Consider the following 22,354-nt stretch of genomic DNA (forward strand, 5'->3'; position numbering starts at 1 on the left):
GACAACGCCAGAAATCCGCTACTTAAATATGTTATACATATTAGCTTCCGTCCAAGTCAATAACGGATATATTTCATCGACTTGTGAAAAACTCGATTATTTTTTCTAGTGCCCTCGACACACTTGAAAATACAGAATTTTCCACCCACTCGATGAAATATATCTGTTAGTCACTCAGAGCAAGCAAATATCATCTCTGTAACTTACCTTTGTATTCATTGAACGGGGCTGGAATTGGCTGGAGGACATAAGCAGACGAATGCGATGGCCAGGTCCTACTATATAATATGTAGACGTTTTCTTGCCAGCGCCAGCGATAGGTAAGAATTACTATTTATGTCTATTATAATTGATATGAATATCTCTATTTTTTTAAAATAAATCTTTGTATATGGTCGTGTCTACATTATGTATAGTTTTTTTTCTTGAATATAAATTGAAAAGATCATCTATACATTCTCTAGTCAAGATATTAGTTAGTTAAGTTTTGCTAGGGTCCGGATTAATGGCTCGATATTTTTTCTGAATTGAGCCAAGATTACATCAAGGACATATTCCAGTTTGGAATCAAATCAAGGATTTTGTCGATTTAAATCAAAATTAGTAGATCAGATACGTCTTTATTATGACCGATATATCATCTTCCTTGGTGCCTGAATGTATCATGTATCATGCAGCGGTAGTCTTTTATGGTAACTGGTGCCCATTTTCTCTCCTCTTAGATACAAAGAAAGAAAATCTTCACGGAATTATGTTTATCCGAGAATACTTACCCGATCACATGAACGTTAGGGATATAATTCTGCTCCCTCTAGAATCCAGCCCGACGAAAAGACGAAAACTAGTCTTTTATGTCTGTCTCATATAGGCAAAGGGCAGCCAATCTTGCACTCGCATACATTTGAGGCTATATTTAATTTATGTTAGACACACTACCTTATTAATTTTGTAATATTTCCAGTACAGCTTTCAGAGTATCATATTTTCCAAGCCTTTATGTGGTCGAAATGACCGGATTAAATTTCCCCCGCGGGGAAATTTTAGCAATATTGCCTTTATTTCTTTGTTTTATTTATTTCTGTATTGTAATGTAAAGTTTTGGGTCGCTTCGGCAAGCTTGCAGTATATCTCAGTAGGGACCCTATGTCCAATTTTCGACTGTCACTTAATTTCGGTTTGCAATCAACACTAATAGGCACCTGATTTAACCATCGTTTTCAAACACGATCGTGATGCGAGCTTAATCTCGATTGCTGTCTCTAAAATATTTGTACCGCTTGTCGTAAAATATTACTGGCATAAAATACCGTATGGGTGACACATAGCAACATGTCATGTAAGTTCAATCACTGACAGTTTCCATGATTCATGCAGAAAACTGCTAATAAAAAAAGTTAATACTCGAAGACTATTGTTTTGCTGTTTGGTGTTCGTGTTTAATCATTATTTGATGGCACCGCATTGATTGAATAAATGTACGCTAGAGAGCCTCAGTTGACACATTTTAAGATATGTACATCCTGGTGTGGAGAGACAGAGAGAAAGAGCAGAAGAAGAAAAGTATATGAAATGGATCTAAAAATAGAAATATGGGTCTGAATAACACACATAAGGGCAGTTATCCTTCCTAAATGGAGCAAGAAAGTAGTTCTAAAAGTGGCATTGCCCCTGTTGCGATAAAATTGGTATCGCCTCTGTGACGATATAATTTTTCTCTCGTTTGTAATCTTTTGTGACCGAGTACTTTAAAGAAAAGTTCTTCCTGATAATATGATGCTGGAATATTTAATTGTTGCACCATTTTTGTTGAATTTTTTTTTTTTTTTTTTTTTTAATTTTATTTTATTGAAATAATTTCATGGTAATATTAACAATCGTTATCATATTTCATAAAATACGAAATATTTGACAAATATTAACAAATATTTTCATTACAAACTATATGCTGTTGTTAAATGCATTCTTTTTCTGATTTCATGATGCCTATATATTCTAAAAAATTGTCTTAGCTGTATACAGTTCTTGTACTTTTTATGATAAGAATTTACAATTAAAATCTCACACAAAATTCATACGAGAGATTCCTTTTTTCGTAAAACATTCTTAAATATCTACGTCTGTCTGATCTTTCTATTATTATTGAAGGAAAGAGATTTGAATTTGAATGTCGTTCTGCCAAGATTAAAATAAGTGTCGTCCCCAAATTCGGTGTCAAGAACACCATATATATTATCAAATAATTATAAACTGTGAGAATTGTGCAAGTTTGGATACAGAGAAAATTGTATCTTTGTCAATTTCCTGGAAAGGGGGGGGGGGTAAAGAATTTTTTTATCCAAAATATTTAGAGCATTCGAAAAAGATTGTTAAATAAACCATTTGTAACCCACCTTCTCGATACCCACTGCAAACATGGATTATTTTCATCCTGTTAGGCGTCCATTCATCGAGCATCTAAAAATGAACGTATTAATTTTTTTGTAATACTATCAGGTGGATTTTGTAATGAAAAATGATAAATTGTTAATTTTCATACTGACAAACATTTAGTATTTTTGTATACACGGAGTAATCATTCTTCTTATTTCTGCCATTTTAGGATAAATTTTACTTTCGTACTTTATGGTAAATATAAAAAATATCACTTCCAACACGGTACGAATTCTTGCTTCCGAATAATGATTTAGCTTCACATCTAGCCTTCGACTGTTATTGTTCATACTTTGAAACTACTTTTGTTTGATCCATATTGACACAAAGGCCGGAGTGTTTGACAAATATATAAATGTTAATAAAATTTGCGTAAGTGATTTTTTGGTACCATCTACGAAGAGGGAAGTGTCACCTGCGTATTGTGATAAAGTCAAGTTAAGTATTTTCTGCTATAATATCTCTGTATATCTGCATAGAAAATGAATGAATAAGGTGATAAATACGGTGAAATGCGATCTTCTTGAATCATATTCCAAGGCGAGTCGAATTATAACTGATTGGTAGTTAATCATATTCCAAGGTGAGTCGAATTATAACTGATTGGTAATTAATCATATTCCAATGGGAGTCGAATTACAGCTGATTGGTAGTTAATCATATTCCAAGGCGAGTCGAATTAAAACTGATTGGTAGTTAATCATATTCCAAGGGGAGTCGAATTACAGCTGACTGGTAGTTAATCACATTCCAAGGGGAGTCGAATTATAACTGATTGGTACTTAATCATATTCCAGGGGGAATTCAGTTGCATTTCAACAATATATCCAAAAAGTTCATAGTTAGTACTCAATGACCTTAATCCAAGTGAAAAGTTCATGACACAGGCTTTTATCTGTTATGGCCTATAAGCAGAATACTACAAATAAAATATGAACAGATTTTAATAAAACCTAAATTTGTAAACTTTAAAGGCTTGTGAATAGTAATTATGGATTTTAACCAAACTTGGCATGTGAATGTATCCTGACACTATGTGACGACATCAGTGACATACTATCAAGAACATCAGGTTTAATGTCAAAGGTCAAGATTTGCTTTTTGGTACTATATTTCTTTGTAAATATATTAAAAAAATATCATAATATATTTACTCCCCAAACGTGGTACGCTGGGGCTTGTCAATGATATCTCACCAAACGTGGTGCGTTGGGGCTAGTCAATAACATCTCACCAAACGTGGCACGTTGAGGCTAGTCAATAACATCTCACCAAACGTGGTGCGTTGGGGCTTGTCAATAATATCTAACCAACGCGGTACGTTGACGCTGGTCAATGATATCTCACCAAACGTGGTGCGTTGGGGCTTGTCAGTAATATCTAACCAACGTGGTATGTTGGGGCATGTCAAGGTTATTTCATCAAACGTGATACGTTGGGGCTAGTCAAAAATATCTCACCAAACGTGATACGTTGAGGGCTAGTCAAAAATATCTCACCAAACGTGATACGTTGGGGGCTAGTCAAAAATATATCACAAGGTTTCAATCTTCAGCAGTTAAAACAAGGAGGGAAGAAGCGGACTTCTCATGAAATTATTCCAATTCACTTCGGTTAACAAACCACCAGTCCTTTCGAGGGACACTAGTTTAAATACCGTGAATAATTAGACCTTGTGATCGGCCATTTGTCAAAAACGAATTACATAAACTGAGACGTTCTTTTAATGCATAATTGCCCCAGATGCTACATCATCATCGAATCGTGCGGTGCTCGGAGTGAAACAACAATTTCACGATCACCAATTCATTTAGACTGAGGTTACAGCGTGGACGCACACTGGATTGACGCTAAGATAACTGACCATTAGAGAAGTCACTGGCTGTCCAAATGCTTAAGATGTTGACTATTAGCACTATGGAATTCACGTTCTTATCGGAAGATATATACTGAGGTTCAAAAGGTGGAGCCTAGTGAACACACTTCACGGGTTGATTCGTCCCGACTTAATAAAATTGTAATCTAAGTCACAGCATGTTAGACATTTTGTTTTCTCTAACAACTCTGCTACCTAATTTTACGTTATTTTTAGGTCTGATTTAAACCAGCGTCTGATGGACAATCTATCAGTTACATTGATACAGCTTTGCACACTACGACGTCTGGCTGTTGACGGCTATTTGTAGCAGATTTTTGCAAAGCGGAAGTGATATGTTCTAATTTGTCAACATCACTGTGGACACTCAATACAAGAAGTCACGATTTGCTGTGGTTATCAGCTTATTGCGTCAATTATGGATCAGCTTATTAATAATTCACGAGTGATACATACCGTCTTTTCCCCGAGTCTAAATTTCATCATACTGCTAACAGCGTAGACTAAGATCTGATGTGGCATAGAACTGCCGACAACGTAGACTAAGATCTGATGTGGCATAGAACTGCCGACAACGTAGACAACGATCTGAGGTGGCATAGAACTACCGACAACGTAGAATAAGGTCTGATGTGGCATAGAATAAGATCTTATGTGGCATAGAACTGCTAACAACATATAATAAGATATGATGTGGCATAGAACTGCTAACAACATATAATAAGATCTGATGTTGCATATAACTGCTAACAACATATAATAAGATTTGATGTGGCACAGAACTGCCGACAACGTAGACTAAGATCTGATATGGCATAGAACTGCCGACAACGTAGACTAAGAACTGATGTGGCATAGAACTGCCGACAACGTAGACTAAGATCTGATGTGGCATAGAACTGCCGACAACGTAGACTAAGATCTGATGTGGCATAGAACTGCCGACAACGTAGACTAAGAACTGATGTGGCATAGAACTGCCGACAACGTAGACTAAGAACTGATATGGCATATAACTGCCGACAACGTAGACTAAGAACTGATATGGCATATAACTGCCGACAACATATAATAAGATCTGATGTGGCATAGAACTGCCGACAACATATAATAAGATCTGATGTGGCATAGAACTGCCGACAACGTAGACTAAGATCTGATATGGCATAGAACTGCCGACAACGTAGACTAAGATCTGATGTGAAATAGAACTGCTAACAACATATAATAAGATCTGATGTGGCTAGAACTGCCGACAACGTAGACTATGATCTGATGTGGCATAGAACTGCTAGCACGTAGACTAAAATTTGCTGTGGCATCGTATTGCCAACAAAGCAGACTAAGATCTTATGTGGCATCTAGTTGCAAATAACGTAGACCAATGTTATATCTCTCTCGATATGAGTCACTGAAACTCACCTTGTTATCATTTGGCTTTATTAAACAAAGATGTTAGTTGCAACGTTGCTTTCCTTGTCCTAATTTTGGGCAGCATGATACAAGGACGCCCCAATCCTGAACCCCAACAAAACAGAACGTAAATTTATTGAAGGCGAAACTTTCATGATTTATTCAATTTACAACTACTATCAGAGTTCCCCAGGACTATGATTGACAAAAACAACCAAAAAGACAACATGCTTCTTAATTACCACAAGTTGCAGATACTACGTGTTCAAAACTGGGATATTGACATTAAGAGTCTGTAACGGGTTCATATTTTATGTATACAGACCGATCTGATTTGAACGTACTGAGTGATTGACAGGCCCTAAATGCTGAAAGTTCTGCTCTTTAACTAGGTATATTGAAAAAAAAAGACACATTGCTTTAACTGAGCTAAACATGACTTCTGTTAGCATGAGGCATTGCCAATCTACAGATCCAGATTTGAAAATGACTATTAATTATGTATTCCGGGGTACTATGCCAAGATCCCAGGGAAAGATAGACAATTAGTGTGTGTGTGTGTGTGTGTGTGTGTGTGTGTGTGTGAGATTTGGAATCTAACATAGCTTTAACAATTTTTCAGTCGTATCGCTACGATGTCTGCTGTGTGGCAGTTTACAGTGATGTCTAGCATTTGGGCATCATACCGCAGACATAGCATAAATTGCATAATGTCCCACTTAGTCACATTATCCTGACACCAGGCCGACCAGACCTAACTCTAACCTCTTAATGCTGAGCGCCAAGATAGGCAGCTGTTAGTACTATATAAGTTTATGGTATCACTCGGCCGCGGTTCGAGCCCGCAATCTCCCGCTGACAAGTATTATTGCAACAGTCCGATTATGTGATTTTAGCTGATATGTTGTTTCACTGTCGTGTTGCGAAGGCGAAACTTACGAAACTACGGTCACAGTACCAGCTGGTGTTGCCAAAATCGTTTATTCAGACTATACTTAAATTGTATCACGATACACCATTTGGTGGTCACGGTTGAATACAAGAAACCATTAATAGGGTCCAAGAAATATTACTATTCTGAACGCCGTATTCAGATTGTTGGTGATTTTGTGAGATCTTGTCATGAATATCAGAGCAGGAAAATTACCATCATATATAGTAAAAGTATTATGGCATCATATCAAACTCCAAAAGAACCAGTTTCGGTTTGGCACATTGCCCTGTATGGTCCCTTACACTGCTCAACAAGACGAACTATCTAACTGTTCACAGCTGTTGATATATTTTCCAAGTTTCTGTTCACAAAGCCCCTTTGCCAATAAGGCTGCTTTCACTGTGTCGGAAGCATTATTAGAACTATTTACACAGTATGGTACATGCCACACGTTGATAAATAATCAAAGAACAGAGTTCACTGCCAAGGTTATTACTCAGTTGAGCAAATGATGGAAATTCCTCAACAATAATTTGCACATAGTTTTCATGATCATTGTCTTGGGGCATGCGAGCGTACTCATCGAGCTTTAGGTACAAGATTAACAGGGTATACGAACACACTTTGCACCAACTAGGACATTATGACCCCTTCAACAGTGTTGTCAATGAACAACGCAGTTGATGCTATCATGGGATATTCGCCGTTTGAAATACTTTATGCATATAGACCAAAGTTTCCACTGTCACCACATGTACTGGATTTGAAGTCTATTCTAAAAGACTTCCACGCGTACCTAATACAGAAGCAGGGTCTCTTACAGTCATAGGAGACGATGTGAAACTACATATAGACAAGTCTAAGGCAGACATGGTCGAACGTGCATTTGTAAAGTCTCCTTTTTTATTTTGTCTGTAGGTGACGACGTTTACATGACAGTAGTTTAGTTTAATTATTTTATATTGATAATCATTTAGGTTGATTACCAGTCTAAATAATTATGACAATAGGACACACAAAAATTCTAACAAACACACACACACACACACACACACACACTATAATTAAAACGAATATGTCATACTGACTTGGGATTTGAATCCAATGTTTGTTAAATTTACTACACTGGCAGTTCTTATTGGTAGCTTTGCATGTAGCTACAGGCTTATTGCGTGAATTAGAGAGATTGCACCCATTTGTTACATCACTCGAGATGTTCAGGTTAACGGTGTTATACTCATTAATCAACCATTCGTAAAATCACTCGAGGTGTCCAGATTAACGGTGTTATACTCATTAATTTACTTATAGGATGTATCTGAATATTTGATTTCTCAGATGTGAGTTTACTCCTTTCCTTTGTATTGTATAGGTATGAGTCATGTATGTAAGCTATATACCTGATTTTTGTCTAATGGCGCCACAGATAAATATCGTGAGTGTGTGTGACAGTGTTATTCTGACTTTCTAGTTTTTACTTACAGGATATACTTTAGCTTGTTACATATTGTTTTAGAACTAACAGAGCTCAGTTCAAGATGACTGTTAAGCACCATTAAGTTACAATTAGAGAACTTGATAGTTTTAGATTTCTATACCGCGTTAAAAACTTGACATGTGTTAACAATCATTAGTATTTGTCTGGTAGTCCCAATATGGCAGCCAAGGACAAAAAATAAAATAAATAAAACAATGTGAAAGTACTGAAGCCAAAACTTATTCTGATTTATTCTTTCTTCAACCATTACCAGCGTTCCCCAGTACTGCTATACTAAGATCTGCTGTAACATCGAACTGCCATCAACGTAGGCTAATATTTGCTTTGGTATCGAACGGCTAACAACCTGTTATATGATCTGTTATGGTAAGCTGACAACCTGCAATAAGATCTGCTGTGGTAAGTTAACAACCTGCAATAAGATCTGCTGTGGTAAGTTAACAGCCTGCAATAAGATCTGTTGTGGTGAGATGACATCCTGCAATAAGATATGTTGTGGAAAGCTAACAACCTGCAATAAGATCTGTTGTGGTAAGCTAACAACCTATACTAAGATCTGCTGTAACATCGAACTGCCATCAACGTAGGCTAAGAGCTGTTGTGGCATCCTACTGCCATCAACGTAGACTAATATTTGCTTTGGTATCGAACGGCTAACAACCTGTAATAAGATCTGTTGTGGTAAGCTAACAACCTGCAATAAGATCTGCTGTGGTAAGTTAACAGCCTGCAATAAGATCTGCTGTGGTAAGTTAACAGCCTGCAATAAGATCTGTTTTTAATCTTTGATTTTCATTTTTGTAAGCGAAGACTCAGATCTTCATCCGCATTATGCGACGGTAAGTCTGATTTACTCTTTTCGAATTTGCGATCGTGTTGTAAAGGGGTTTATACGGTACAAACTAGAGAATCCGATTTACTTGGTACATATGACGTAAAACTACTTAATATTTGTTGGTATGGACAAACATTCTGTGGAAAATGATCCTTTTTATTTTTGAGACGATGAAGATTTTTCAAATGCTAGTGAATAAGAAGAGTCGATGAATTCTGATTATTTAAAAATGAATGATTTTTTTTTTAAATTAAAAAAAAATGAATTGAATAGATTGTTTGGCTAACTCGTCATAATGTCAGCGTGTTTATTTGGTTCATATAGTTCTTATGAAAGCCGGTAATCACAGCGTAATGCGTATTTAAATCTTCAGTGTGTCTGTTTTTTATTTAAAAAACAAAGGCATGCAAATTCCTTCCTAATAGCTCTATTCTTGTGATTGCTTTCAATGTTAGCATGGATCTTCAAATATCTATTCAGTGCAATTAATCTTCTCGATTAATAATAATAATAAAAATAATAATAAGATACCGATGAAAATAACGATGACGATAATAATAATAAAGACGAAGAAGATTGAGAAGAATCATAAATACCTACAATTTTAAACAGTAAAAGAAAAAGCAAGAGCAAAAGAAATAAAAGGAAAAAGAAGATTCGTTTGTTTAGTCAATGAAAATCAATAAAAAGCCGTAATATGCTCTCTTTCCACATCTGTATTACTGTGAAGCTCGCATTTCCTGTGGTACAAAAGAAAGTTTTGTTCTTCTCAGCGCACTTGTTGATAAACGAGGTTAGAAATATTATGCATAAATAACACATCCGACTTATCAAAATGACGATCATCTTTTACAGGGCATAAATGACTAATTATCGGGTTTAGCGATTTCATTGGAATTTAAAATGTTATTAAATTAAAACTTAAGTTTACGTTTGTATGTATGTCTGTATGTATGCCGGAAAAAAATAACCATACGTCCGAAGATAGAAGCTGGCGTGATCCACAGCAAACAGGGGCAATTCATTGACTCAACCGTGTTTGATATTCATTTTCGACCCTGGAAGGGGGAGGGGGAAGAGTAAATTGAATTAAATTGAATGGCGGGTAGTACAATACACAGCAAGGTAAACACATCTGTAGTGCATAATATACAAAGAAAACTTTCTATGAAACAATGACATTACATTTGCATGAAGATACAGAGCTATTCAAGCCATTTAAATGAATTAAACAGGCCAATTAATAACATATCTCATTAATGAGAAAGATATATCTACATTATTTAGGGTAATAATATGAAAATAAAATCAGAAATTATGTAATTCAAATTCATGTTTAAGCAGTGTTCAGTCAAATATTTATAGCATTTATGAATATTATACGACTTAAAATTTTAGTTTTCATAAGTCTAATACATTTCATGGGTTATTTAAATATTTCGTACCATAATAACACAGTTTCCAACTCCTATATTACCTGGACCATATTGTCGCATATTGGGTCATTAACGTTATGCTCATTAGAAATTGATACTTTAATATTTCTGCACGATTTTGACCTCTTTGATGTCAAATATTTGTCGACTCGCGAGTTGTCACGTGGTTTTGATAACGCCGGTAAGACTATAATAACCCCTTTCGGTGCCAATGTCACGTTTTCATCTATTTGTAAGCGGCATTTTATGCAAAGCCAGTTGCGTCACTGGGGGGGGGGGTGGTTGACGGGGAGGGGTGCGAAGCGCACCGGGTGACACCATCAAAGAGGGTGACACCAATATGACATTACTAAGGATTATGTATGGTCTGTTACGAAAGGAGGTCAATGAGGGTAACACCACGAGTTACCGCACTGGGTGACACCAACCCTAGTGAAGCCACTGTGTATAGCACATTGACATTTGCTGGAAACACTGATAACAATGGACCACAGATCCTACGGTTGAGTGTAAATTAAACAGTTCTTACGCGAAGTATTTAAAACTAACGATATTGACGGTTTCATGACGTACTGCACTTCCGGGTTTCAATGCATCCTCTTTTTCGTCTAAAGTTTAAGTTATTATTATTATTATTATTATTATTAAATTAATGACAGCTAAATCATGTACCTGGCTCAGAAATACACACCTTTTCCCATTTCTTAAAAATATAAACTAGGTAACACACACACACACACACACACACACATATATATATATATATATATATATATATATATATATATATATATATATATATATATATATTAATCTTATGTCCATATTTCCATAGTTATGTCCCAAGACGAAGTTAACCAGAATTACCTGACTGTAAAGGTTAGGTCATATAAAGTGAGGGTAGTCTCATAATAGCTGATAATGTCTGTAGGCTTACACGAAAGTTAGAACATGTGAATTGATCCATTCATTACAACGTTCTACAATGTTCACCACATTTCCTAACTATGAATGAGAGTAATGTGAAGGCAAGAGTGGTTTCATACTGACTATCATGTAGGCTTACATCCCGAAATAAAACATGTTAATTAATTACAAACTTTACTATATTTTATCCACCATTAACCACGAAGCTGATTCCACGGGTTGCAGGAACACACACTAGCACACACACACACGCACACATTTCTGAACAAAAATTGCCCATTCTGTGAATTATTTTATCTACACTCTGGAATTCAGGGAGTTGTCATATCTCTAGTCGGTCAGACACTCAACGTCTGCTAGAACTTGTTGATTCTTCGCTCGGTTACGACGGCAACGCAATATGGAATTCCAGCCAGCTTCATTTTCTGATACGCTGTCATTAATTTTAACAGAGTACGTTAATCTATCATTTTCATCAACACTGGACAGTTTTCAATATTAGCCATATGTCGATAATTCCGTTTTATGAATGTGAGCTATTGGCACTGTGTCACTTCCCACGGTGGATGGTTGATTGAGACTTCCTAGCACACAAAGCACTGTTTACTGCTGCAACATGGTGAGTATAATACAATTATGTCATCTTTCTTTTATAAGTAAGTGTTGTATGAGAGGATGTATGATGCATGCATGATTTTGTTTGGGCATTTGTAAACAAAACATAGAGTTATACCAATATTTGTATGGCTTTCATACGCTTTTCTCTGATTTCATATCTTTCGCTGAAATTTAATTAAAGTGTCAAGATGCTGTCAGAGCTGTTAGCGTTCTTTTCTAAAACCAGTTTGACAATACAAATGCAAATACAATTGATCAACATACAATGGTGGCATTAATTTGTCACAAAGAACAATCATGAATTGGAGAAAGCCTTTTGGACGCAAAACGTGTCATTCAGTATGCAGATAGGTATGAATACAGTCCATCATATCACCATTAAGACAAATATATACATTTGCTAAGGGATATTTCTCGATAATTTGAAAATGTTTTAAAATTTATAATCACATTGTTTTTGAAACCGGTCGTATTTTCAGTTTCCTTTGAACCAGACTGGTCCACATAGATGGAACTTTTATAGTTCAACGTCTAAAACACAGAATATAACATCAGTATGAGTGCAACGGTATAAAAGCTGACAGAGGTTCCATTATTGACATTTACTTATATGGTAACCACTGCAAAACAATATAAGCTTAACGTAAAAACCATGTATTTGATGTTTTTGTAACAGAATTAGCAAGTGCATGAATAGACCTTAAAATTATGGAGTGGTTGTTTTTTTATTATTATTTCTGTCTAGTTTTCAGTTTCCATAGGAACGTTCTGTATACGTACACGACTATCAGGCAAATTACATCCGTTTTGAGTTGTGTTTGGTACTGAGTTGATCTGTCCGTTGATGACATTCTATGTTTTTATTAACTTCTCTTCTAATTATATTAGTACGGGGTTCTTTATTTCTTTTATGATGACGTGCATGTTATTCATTTACATGAAGTACAATGGCTTTTAAAATTGATGAATATTCACATTTGTATAATGCATTTGTATAACATTGTTGTTTCTTTGAATCTGTCAATAAATTTAATTCCAATCGATAGACAACATATTGAAATTAATGTTGTATAGAATGATCTGGAGCTGCATGTGCAGTCAGCCGACACCTTCAGATTAATGTGTATAACGTGACACGTAAATATCAGTGACGTAAACAAGTTGGAGAAGAAGAACAAAGAGCGTTCTGTAAAATCAAGCCGCTCTTATGGTACTCTCAGAATGGTATCAGGGCCGAAGTTGATAAATTTACCGATGTAATTCTCTGTAACATCCTACAAATTTGAGGTGATTTCATCGTTTTAAAGATGGTCGCGAATCATTAGAATATGACTCGAGGAAGACGGTTGTCTGCGCTTTGTGAGCTGGATGTGTCTGCTTTGAAGGAAACAATTGATGAAGATGATGCATTGCACACAGTGGAATATGTTGCAGTTATCAAGGACATTATTTGTTAGCTGTTTCAAATGCACTGAAGAATCATTTTTAGCTCAGAAATGTTTGTGCAGGATTTATCTCGCATTTGTTGACGGCTGATCCAAAACAGATTTGGGATAAAATCGCCACAACACTATGAAAAGAGTGACCAAAGAAGCCTGCATGAAATCGTCATAGGTGATGAAACATGAATTTCCTCATTCGAACCTGACTCAAGAGAAAATAATAAATTTTGGATCGAAGTAAACAAGCACAGACTACAAATAGCTCGACGTAGTCTGCTGTCAAGAGTTTTATGCGCATTATTTTTCGACGCGAATGGCCCCGTCGTCATGGTACTGGTGCATAAATCTGCTAGTGTCATTGTACATTTGTATAATTTCAAAGTGTTGCCAGGCGTTGTAGAACACTACCAAACCACCCGTCCGCACACTGGCACCCAGAGAATCCAATTCATGACAACGCACCAGTGCGACAATCAGCCGTTGTGACAAACGTATGAAGGAGCACATCCGCGATATAGTCCGGATTTAGCTCCAGATGATTTTTTTTGTCTGAGTCCCGTTATCAATTATACGTTGAATGGCAGACGATTTGAAATCAGCCATGAGTTGGAAGTGCAATATCCAGTGTATATGAACAATATTCCAAAAACCGAATCTCAAATGGCGTTTCATAATTGGATAATCCGGCTGAGAAAGTGTATAGAGTGGATGGGGAATACTTTAAGGGGATAAACCGACGTACTATTCACTTTGTTATACAGCGCAATGATATTCAGAACTTTTAAAATACCCGACATATAAGACGAAGATTCTTATCGCCACGTGACGGAGCAGTACCCAGTTATCATATGGTGTGTGTGGTGTGTGTGTATATTTTAGCACTCGAGAAACTTTACCGATTTGGCGGTTTCAGAGTGAGACCGCGAAAATAAATTGTCAAAATTTACTACCGAATTAACTATTCATAATTCCATAATCGCCTAACTATAACTCGCCAAAAATTAGGCTCCTCTGTATTGAACCAATTCCAAATTGCTCTCTCCCCCCCCCCCCATGAAAAGATCTTAAACTGTGTCAAGACTGTTGTCCATCTATTATACATTTATGTAACCAATTAGCTAGCTCCAACAAGAATGCATAAAAGTGAAAAGACACACAACAAAAATATTAACTTCCGACGGAGTTTTCCATATGAATCATGCAAAGTGTCAATGACTGAACTGTTATTGTTATTGGATATTCTGTGTCACCCATACAACATAGCACACCTGTTGTTATTGGATATTCTGTGTCACCCATACAACACAGCACACCTGTTGTTATTGGATATTCTGTGTCACCCATACAACACAGCACACCTGTTACTATTGGATATTCTGTGTCACCCATACAACACAGCACACCTGTTGTTATTGGATATTCTGTGTCACCCATACAACACAGCACACCTGTTGTTATTGGATATTCTGTGTCACCCATACAACATAGTACACCTGTTGTTATTGGATATTATGTGTCACCCATACAACATAGTACACCTGTTGTTATTGGATATTCTGTGTCACCAATACAACATAGTACACCTGTTGTTATTGGATATTATATGTCACCCGTACAACATAGTACACCTGTTGCACTCAACGACAAACAGTACATTTTTAAGAAAGCCTCATGATTAAATATAGTTAAAAAATTGGTAAAGTATCAGTTTTAACTCTCATCCCAATCATAACCATGTTCAGGCCTTCAAAACAGATTCAAGTAAACACGTTGTTTACTACTTGCAATTATGCACAAAAATCATGTAGGCGGAAACTTATTTTGTGGAATCGTTTTCTTCGTTACATTGAAAGATCGAATAATTTCTAAAACCATCAAACTCTAAGTAACTGTGGACATGATTAATAATTATATGGGATTTGATTTACATCAAACTCTAATTAACTGTTGACATGATGGATAATTATCTCCTATTTAATTTGTATCAAACTAGACTGAAGTTAATGCCCAAGTGAATTATGGTGCGTGACTTATTCATAAAATGATGGCTTAACGTGACTGACAGGGATGAAATAAGAGACAGACTTAAATTATATCTCGTCAGATATCGAAGACAGCTCCACCATCCTCCTTTTCCTGTACTATGTTTTTTTTTGTTTATTTCTTTTGCTCTCACTAAACCTCACAAATTTGTGAAGAACTGTTCATAATGCTATGCCGGTAGGAAAAAGATATTACGTATTGAATGCTTTTACAAGTTCGTTTATTTTACTTGTATTTATTGTTTAGATATTACGCATATGAGTTTTTTTTTAATAAAAAAATATTGTCAAGATTTTATGCATATGATTCATTTTAATATTATGTCAAGACTTTATGCATGTGTGTCATTTTAATGTTATGTCAAGACTTTATGCATGGGTGTCATTTTAATGTTATGTCAAGACTTTATGCATACGTGTCATTTTAATTTTATGTCAAGACTTTATGCATAGGTGTCATTTTAATATTATGTCAAGACTTTATGCATGTGTCATTTTAATTTTACGTAAAGTATTATGTAAATCTAAGTTATGTGCATTAACATTCGTGATTATAGTTAGCAAGGGTTAATTAATTAATCATATTTTAAATACTGGTTTTCTATTAATTTTTTGAATTCTGGTTTTCTAATAATATTTTAAATACTGGTTTTCTAAATAAATCTGTTTGTACTGTAAGACAAGATATTATAATAGTGTGTAAATCCATTCATAAGTTCCAAGGCTTAATCCAGGTATACATCACGTGGTGTGAATGGAGGTCATTGGTTTTTCGAAAAGGCCATGATGACCTAATTCTCGATTAGCTAGTGTAACCAACGTGACCCTGTTTACGGTTTAGATTACGAATGTGAGACTATTTCTAACGCGTATTGGGAATCTATATCATAAACATATTACAAAGAATTAGGCATTCTTTGTAGTATCGCCAGTCTGGAAAGTTATTCAGTTATATTGAAAAAAATTCGTTTATTTTAACCATTCTTTGGAAATATTTCAGATTAATTGGAATTATAACTCTTGCTGAAATACTGTGAATTCATGTAAAGATATTTTTGGATAATATCATAGTGAATCTTCTGTACTATTGATACACCAGGACATTACTGACCATCATTAGGAATACCGTTGGAACTCATTCGGATTACTCGACTTTTTTGGACTTCATAGAACTATTTAGGATGCTAGGATCTCATTCACAATACTGTGAGTTATTTTTAATTCTTTCAATTTCTATTTTAGGGAAATAAATATTATTTTTAAATAATTTTTAACCCCCCCCCCCACTCCAACAACAACATGTTTTTCATTCCTTCTTGTTACTTATTTTGAGACCATAGACTCGTAACACATGACTGTACGCATATGACTCCTTTTAATATTACATCACGACTTTATGCGTATGAGTCATTTTAGCATTATGGTCAGTTTGTTTGTTTTAGAGTAGGTTTCATTAGTCGCAGTTTTAGATCACTGTCCAACAGCACAACAATGGTGAGGTCAAAGGTTAAGTTTGACAGGTCAGCTGTGTGCATTTAGGTGTAAATGTATCCACGCGGCTTTCTTTGGCTTTCATTCACATCCACTGGAAACACCCAAGTGATATGATGATACACATTCTTGAGACGGCTGCAATTGGATGTGCATGGAGTTATTTCCTAAATACTGCAAGCTGAGACTTGGCCTGCATGGATTTATTACCTAAATACTGCAAGCTGAGACTTGTCCTGCATGGATTTATTACCTAAATACTGCAAGCTGAGACTTGTCCTGCATGGATTTATTACCTAAATAATGCAAGCTGAGACTTGGCCTGCATAGAGTTATTACCTAAATACTGCAAGCTGAGACTTGTTCTGCATGGATTTATTACCTAAATACTGCAAGCTGAGACTTGTCCTGCATGGATTTATTACCTAAATACTGCAAGCTGAGACTTGGCCTGCATAGAGTTATTACCTAAATACTGCAAGCTGAGACTTGGCCTGCATGGATTTATTACCTAAATACTGCAAGCTGAGACTTGTCCTGCATGGATTTATTACCTAAATACTGCAAGCTGAGACTTGTCCTGCATGGATTTATTACCTAAATAATGCAAGCTGAGACTTGGCCTGCATAGAGTTATTACCTAAATACTGCAAGCTGAGACTTGTTCTGCATGGATTTATTACCTAAATACTGCAAGCTGAGACTTGTCCTGCATGGATTTATTACCTAAATACTGTAAGCTGAGACTTGTCCTGCATGGATTTATTACCTAAATACTGCAAGCTGAGACTTGTCCTGCATGGATTTATTACCTAAACACTGCAAGCTCGACATGCTCCTCAATCTGACATTTATCGCATATAGATTGTATACTAGAAGCTGTGTGACAAAAACAAGGTGTGTTGGAGTTACTCAGTATAAGGTTTATTTAAAGTTTAAGAACTAGGGTTGGTTATAACTTTTGGAAAAGTCTCAACCACATATATTAACCTGAAATATGTCTTAATTACGAAATTGTATAATACATCGCACTTTTTTAAGACTAAGAAAAGCAAAAAGTTTCATCAGATTCATTGGTTGTATACAATACCTCAGGAAACACCGTGAATAATTGTATGGCTAAAAACGTACAGTTTAATGTATCATACGATATGGTGTGACAACTTAGGAATATGCTCCAATCTTTATTTCTGTAATAAATCTTAATACATCAAGGAGCTTGATCAGCATATCTCACTCAATGAAGTGCACAATTTGACTGATTTCATGGTAAGTGAGTGGTAATTTTGGAATCGGCACAGAAAAGTGAGCCCACTTTAGCCGAGAATCGTGTTCGATGTCTTATCCTAATTATGTGCTGTGTTAGAATGCCGACAAATGTGACCGCTACTCACGAACAGATGTTAATGGGATAACGCTGTACTGTCAATCAGTATCTCCTATTCAGCAAACGATCGGAATGTTTTGCTTGTAGCTACTTATTTTGCTACGTGTTGTCTTCAAATTAAGCACAGAGCTAGAAATAAAGAAAACGTTTGCCTTTCTGCATACAAATTATTGGACAGTCATGTACAGCCAACAAAACCACATCCCCTCCTCCCTCATTTTTTCAATATTTATCTTGAATAGTAAAGGAGGACTTATGCAACAGAAAGCACGCACTGACGCACACATGGACAGTGGGGCAGGCAGGATAAAATAACCATAACGTTTATTTGGGGGGAAAAATTGTGATCGAACTAGACTGGCTATATAAATGATACTTTTTTCTCCAATATTGGATCATGTTAGTAAATACAGACAGAAAATAGTTTTACAAATAACTGTATAAATCGCACATAAAGTAATGGATAATTTAATTTGTTTACCGACAGTGACAGTTTGTCTGTACAAAGCACCAAGCTTTTGCCACCTTGATCAAGAGAACTAATTTATTTTGAAACATATCTTTCTCGAGTAAAACTACATTAACTATTTAAGAGAAGTATGTTATTTTCTAATTCATTTATCATATCATCTGGTCATGTGATGGATAAGAAGATAACGGGACACGAACAGTTAACTAGTTTGGTTTGGCGCTTTGCGGCACAGCAACACAAGTACGTTGTTTAGTGCAGAGGTAATTGGAGTAAAGTGCCAAGCCCACGATCAAGGTTGGTCCGATGGTTGGATTCAAACCCGAACCCTTTCGGTCGTGAGTCCGTCACGCTAACTACCAAGCCACATCGACTCCTGAAAAGTTAATTGGATAACGGGGCATGAAATAAAATAGTTAATTGGAGCTCAAACTTTCACTTGGTGTCACTAAAGGCAAGATGTAAAAAATCACTCGGACGGATGCTTATCAATTACTTTTAAAAACAATTTTGAGATCAGAGGTTTAAGTTCTTAGTCAGAATTCACCTGACTGCAGTACGCTTATTATTCTAGTTTGCTACATATGACGACCGAAGCTCTTTGTTTACTTAGTATTTCAGTCCTTGTTATTTTTATTTCAGATGTGAATATCGGACATCCAGGAAAAATCGGAAACGCTGCCGGTTTTGGTTTGGGATAACATTCATCTATAACTGTAGAACTCCTTCTGAAGTCTGCACAGCAAGGAACTTCTCATTTTCCGTGATAGTTCAAACATCAAACGCAAAAAACAGTATCTTAAAAACAAAGTTGAACAATAACAAATTCACACAATAGGAGGATAAAATAATTCACTACTCATCCATGTTCCTGAAAATAACGCAAAAGGTGTCAACAAGATAAAACCGAACTTCAGTCAGCAGTACTACTAGCCTGCATAAAACTGTTCCAAAGAATGGCATGAAACTATTTTCATGCACGCCGCCTAGAGGGTTCTTCATGACAATTTTCACAATGGAGTGTGTTCCAACAAGTACATTGGCTAATTCGTGTAATTCATGCAAATGGTGGTGTTGTGGAAAATCGTCTGGGAATAAAGTTGATATAAAAATTTCTCTCATCATTGTCAACAATTGTGAAAATCTCAAGAATAACTTTGGATTTATTATTTTTAATATATGCTATCACGGTATGCTTACTTAATTTTCATTGCAGTGACAACATATTAACAGTGGGATAACACCAGGAAGCTATAAACAGATGGAGGGAAAAAACAAGAGTAGCTGCTAAGTATCAGTCCACATAACACGTTGGAAGTAAATTTCCAGAAGAAACTGCACGTGACAACGTATATAGGAATTTCACCGTTAAATTTCCCGAGTACTTAATTTCCAGGGAACTATGACATTATCTCAGTTCGTTATGAATGCGTGTAGTGGAAAAATATTTATCAAGACAACAGGAAAGGCTTCCTCCTAACGTTTTTGTTTTTAATCCTTTACTTAATGCGTGTAAACAGAAAAATAGCAGGCAAGAAACAGAGTCGCCCCGTCTTTACTTATTCAGTTCAAAAGTGTTGTAAAACACATTTGGCATACTGAGGTCTGGCCCAAGTTTTGTTATCGCCGTTAAATATTTTTCTGAATAAGAGTTTTCTCTTGCTTTAGAATCGCATTTCTTATTTAAAGTTTGGATAACGTTTCCGGATAAAACATAGTCGTCTGATATTGATCATATAAGGATGGATATTCTTCAAAATGTCACGAATGAGACCGAAGCATATGATTTATCGGAGGTTCCTATTGGGGCTAAAATAACCTTCGCTTTCATATTGCTAATAATCATTGCTATAGGTTGTGGAGGAAACATGATTGCCTTTCTTCTAGTGTATAAGAAGACATCCATGAGATCGGCAATAAATCTTCTACTTGCCAACATGGCACTGGCTGATATGTTCCTTGGAATCGTTTCAATGCCCTTCATCTTCTCTACCATTGTGTCAAAAATCCACATTCATAATATTATTACATGTGTTTGCTTTTCAACCCTACAGAATATATTTGTAAGCGTTTCAGTCTATACTCTGTTGACAATAAGTGTGGACAGATACCTGATTATTGTTCACAGACGAGATAAACTTACGCCGAAATCTGCCAAGGTTCTCATCGGAATGTCTTGGACTCTATCGTCAATTCTTTTCATTTTCCCCATATTCTTTATTTTAATAACGACATCAAAATTGGATGATATGATCTGCGTGATAATATCAAGGACAACGGCAATGAATAGTGCCTACCATATTATTATAGCCACTGTCGTATTTTTCGTTCCATTCTCAGTCATGACATTCACTTACAGCAGAATTCAAATAACTGTAAGGAAAAACGCAAGGAGGATACATGTATCCCCCGGAAGTAGCATCAGCGTCAGTGTCACCCAGTATAGCTGCAAACTTGGATTACCGGCCATTGTTAAGCCTTACAGAGCTGCAGTGGATTTGAATTTCAAAAGGAGAGCATTCAAGACGATATTCATACTGTTTTTCACTTGCGTACTATTCTGGTTGCCATATGCCATATACTTAACTTTGGTTGGATCTGCGAGTACACGGCAGAGAGAGATAGCAATAATTGCTTTGATTTGTGTCGGATTTACCAAGAGTGCTTCAAATCCTCTTATCTATGCTGTGAGAATTAAGAAATACAGAGAGGCCTGCCTCAAGATTCTTCCACTTCCGCCCAAAATACCCATCAGTCTGCGAGTTATAACTAAAAAGCGTGTGAACCCAGGTTCTTTGTACGAGTGTTCTGAGGCCACGTAGTCTTGATCAGTGGATGCGTGAAAAACATTTTATGTACTTCAGGAGACTTTTTCACTAAATTGATTGAAGTTTCCCAAGCAAAGTTTTATTCGCAAATTAGTTTTGAAAACTGGTCACTCTGTAGGTATAACGAATAACGTGGAGTGCGATTTAGTGCGAATTGAAGTTCTCTATACGAACTCTCCGAGGCTTTCAGTCCCAGGTTATCTTGTCTCATATAACTCAAAGACTGATAATTATAAATCACAGAATACATTTATTCCTCTTCTTCATGCAGTGATCTCGGAAATGTTTGTGGTTTAATGTTAAAATCAGAGTTTTCAAAATATTTTCAAAAACTTAACTGTTCAAAGTTGTATGTATGCTCTAAAGAAGCCGTTTTTGGTGAAAATTTAGGGCGAGCGCAAATCTTTCTTGCAGTATTATGTAGAATACAGCTGAACATGGGTTTTGCTTTAAAGCGTTTCAAGTAAACATGATAATATTAGGAAGTCGATGTAATAAAATACAAAAAGAGCAATTTGATATGATATTTTTGTCTCGACTGTACTTTTTTCAATTTTTTTCATCAAACATAAAACAATCCGCAAAGGATGAAAATGAAACACGATGAATTGGACCAAGTATTGCCGCAAAGATCTTGCTTAGTACACAATGTTTCACTTGAAGAAATTTGCGTATAGAAATACATCTTGTGAAGATAATGTGGGTGTTCTTTTCTTAACTAAAGCGTG

At 35.9% G+C, this 22,354-nt stretch overlaps 1 protein-coding gene across 3 annotated transcripts; it reads left to right on the forward strand.

Annotated features, from left to right (window-relative positions):
- Positions 1-212: 212 nt before the first annotated feature.
- Positions 213-22,150, forward strand: LOC149799052 (high-affinity lysophosphatidic acid receptor-like). Of its 3 annotated transcripts, none has more exons than XM_089958028.1 (2): positions 213-320; positions 19,441-22,150. In XM_089958028.1, exon 2 carries the CDS (start codon positions 20,541-20,543, stop codon positions 21,618-21,620), a length of 1,080 nt encoding a protein of 359 aa, XP_089814154.1. In that variant the 5' UTR covers positions 213-320; positions 19,441-20,540; the 3' UTR covers positions 21,621-22,150. The 3 variants fall into 3 exon arrangements, with proteins under 3 accessions (XP_089814154.1, XP_089814153.1, XP_089814155.1); XM_089958027.1 differs by lacking the exon at positions 213-320 and adding an exon at positions 11,661-11,968; XM_089958029.1 differs by lacking the exon at positions 213-320 and adding an exon at positions 16,429-16,657.
- The last annotated feature ends 204 nt before the right edge of the window (positions 22,151-22,354 follow it).

The sequence above is a fragment of the Sinohyriopsis cumingii genome, chromosome 5 (assembly GCF_028554795.1).
Source record: "Sinohyriopsis cumingii isolate HCF-2022 chromosome 5, ASM2855479v2, whole genome shotgun sequence".
Lineage (NCBI taxonomy): Eukaryota > Metazoa > Mollusca > Bivalvia > Unionida > Unionidae > Sinohyriopsis > Sinohyriopsis cumingii.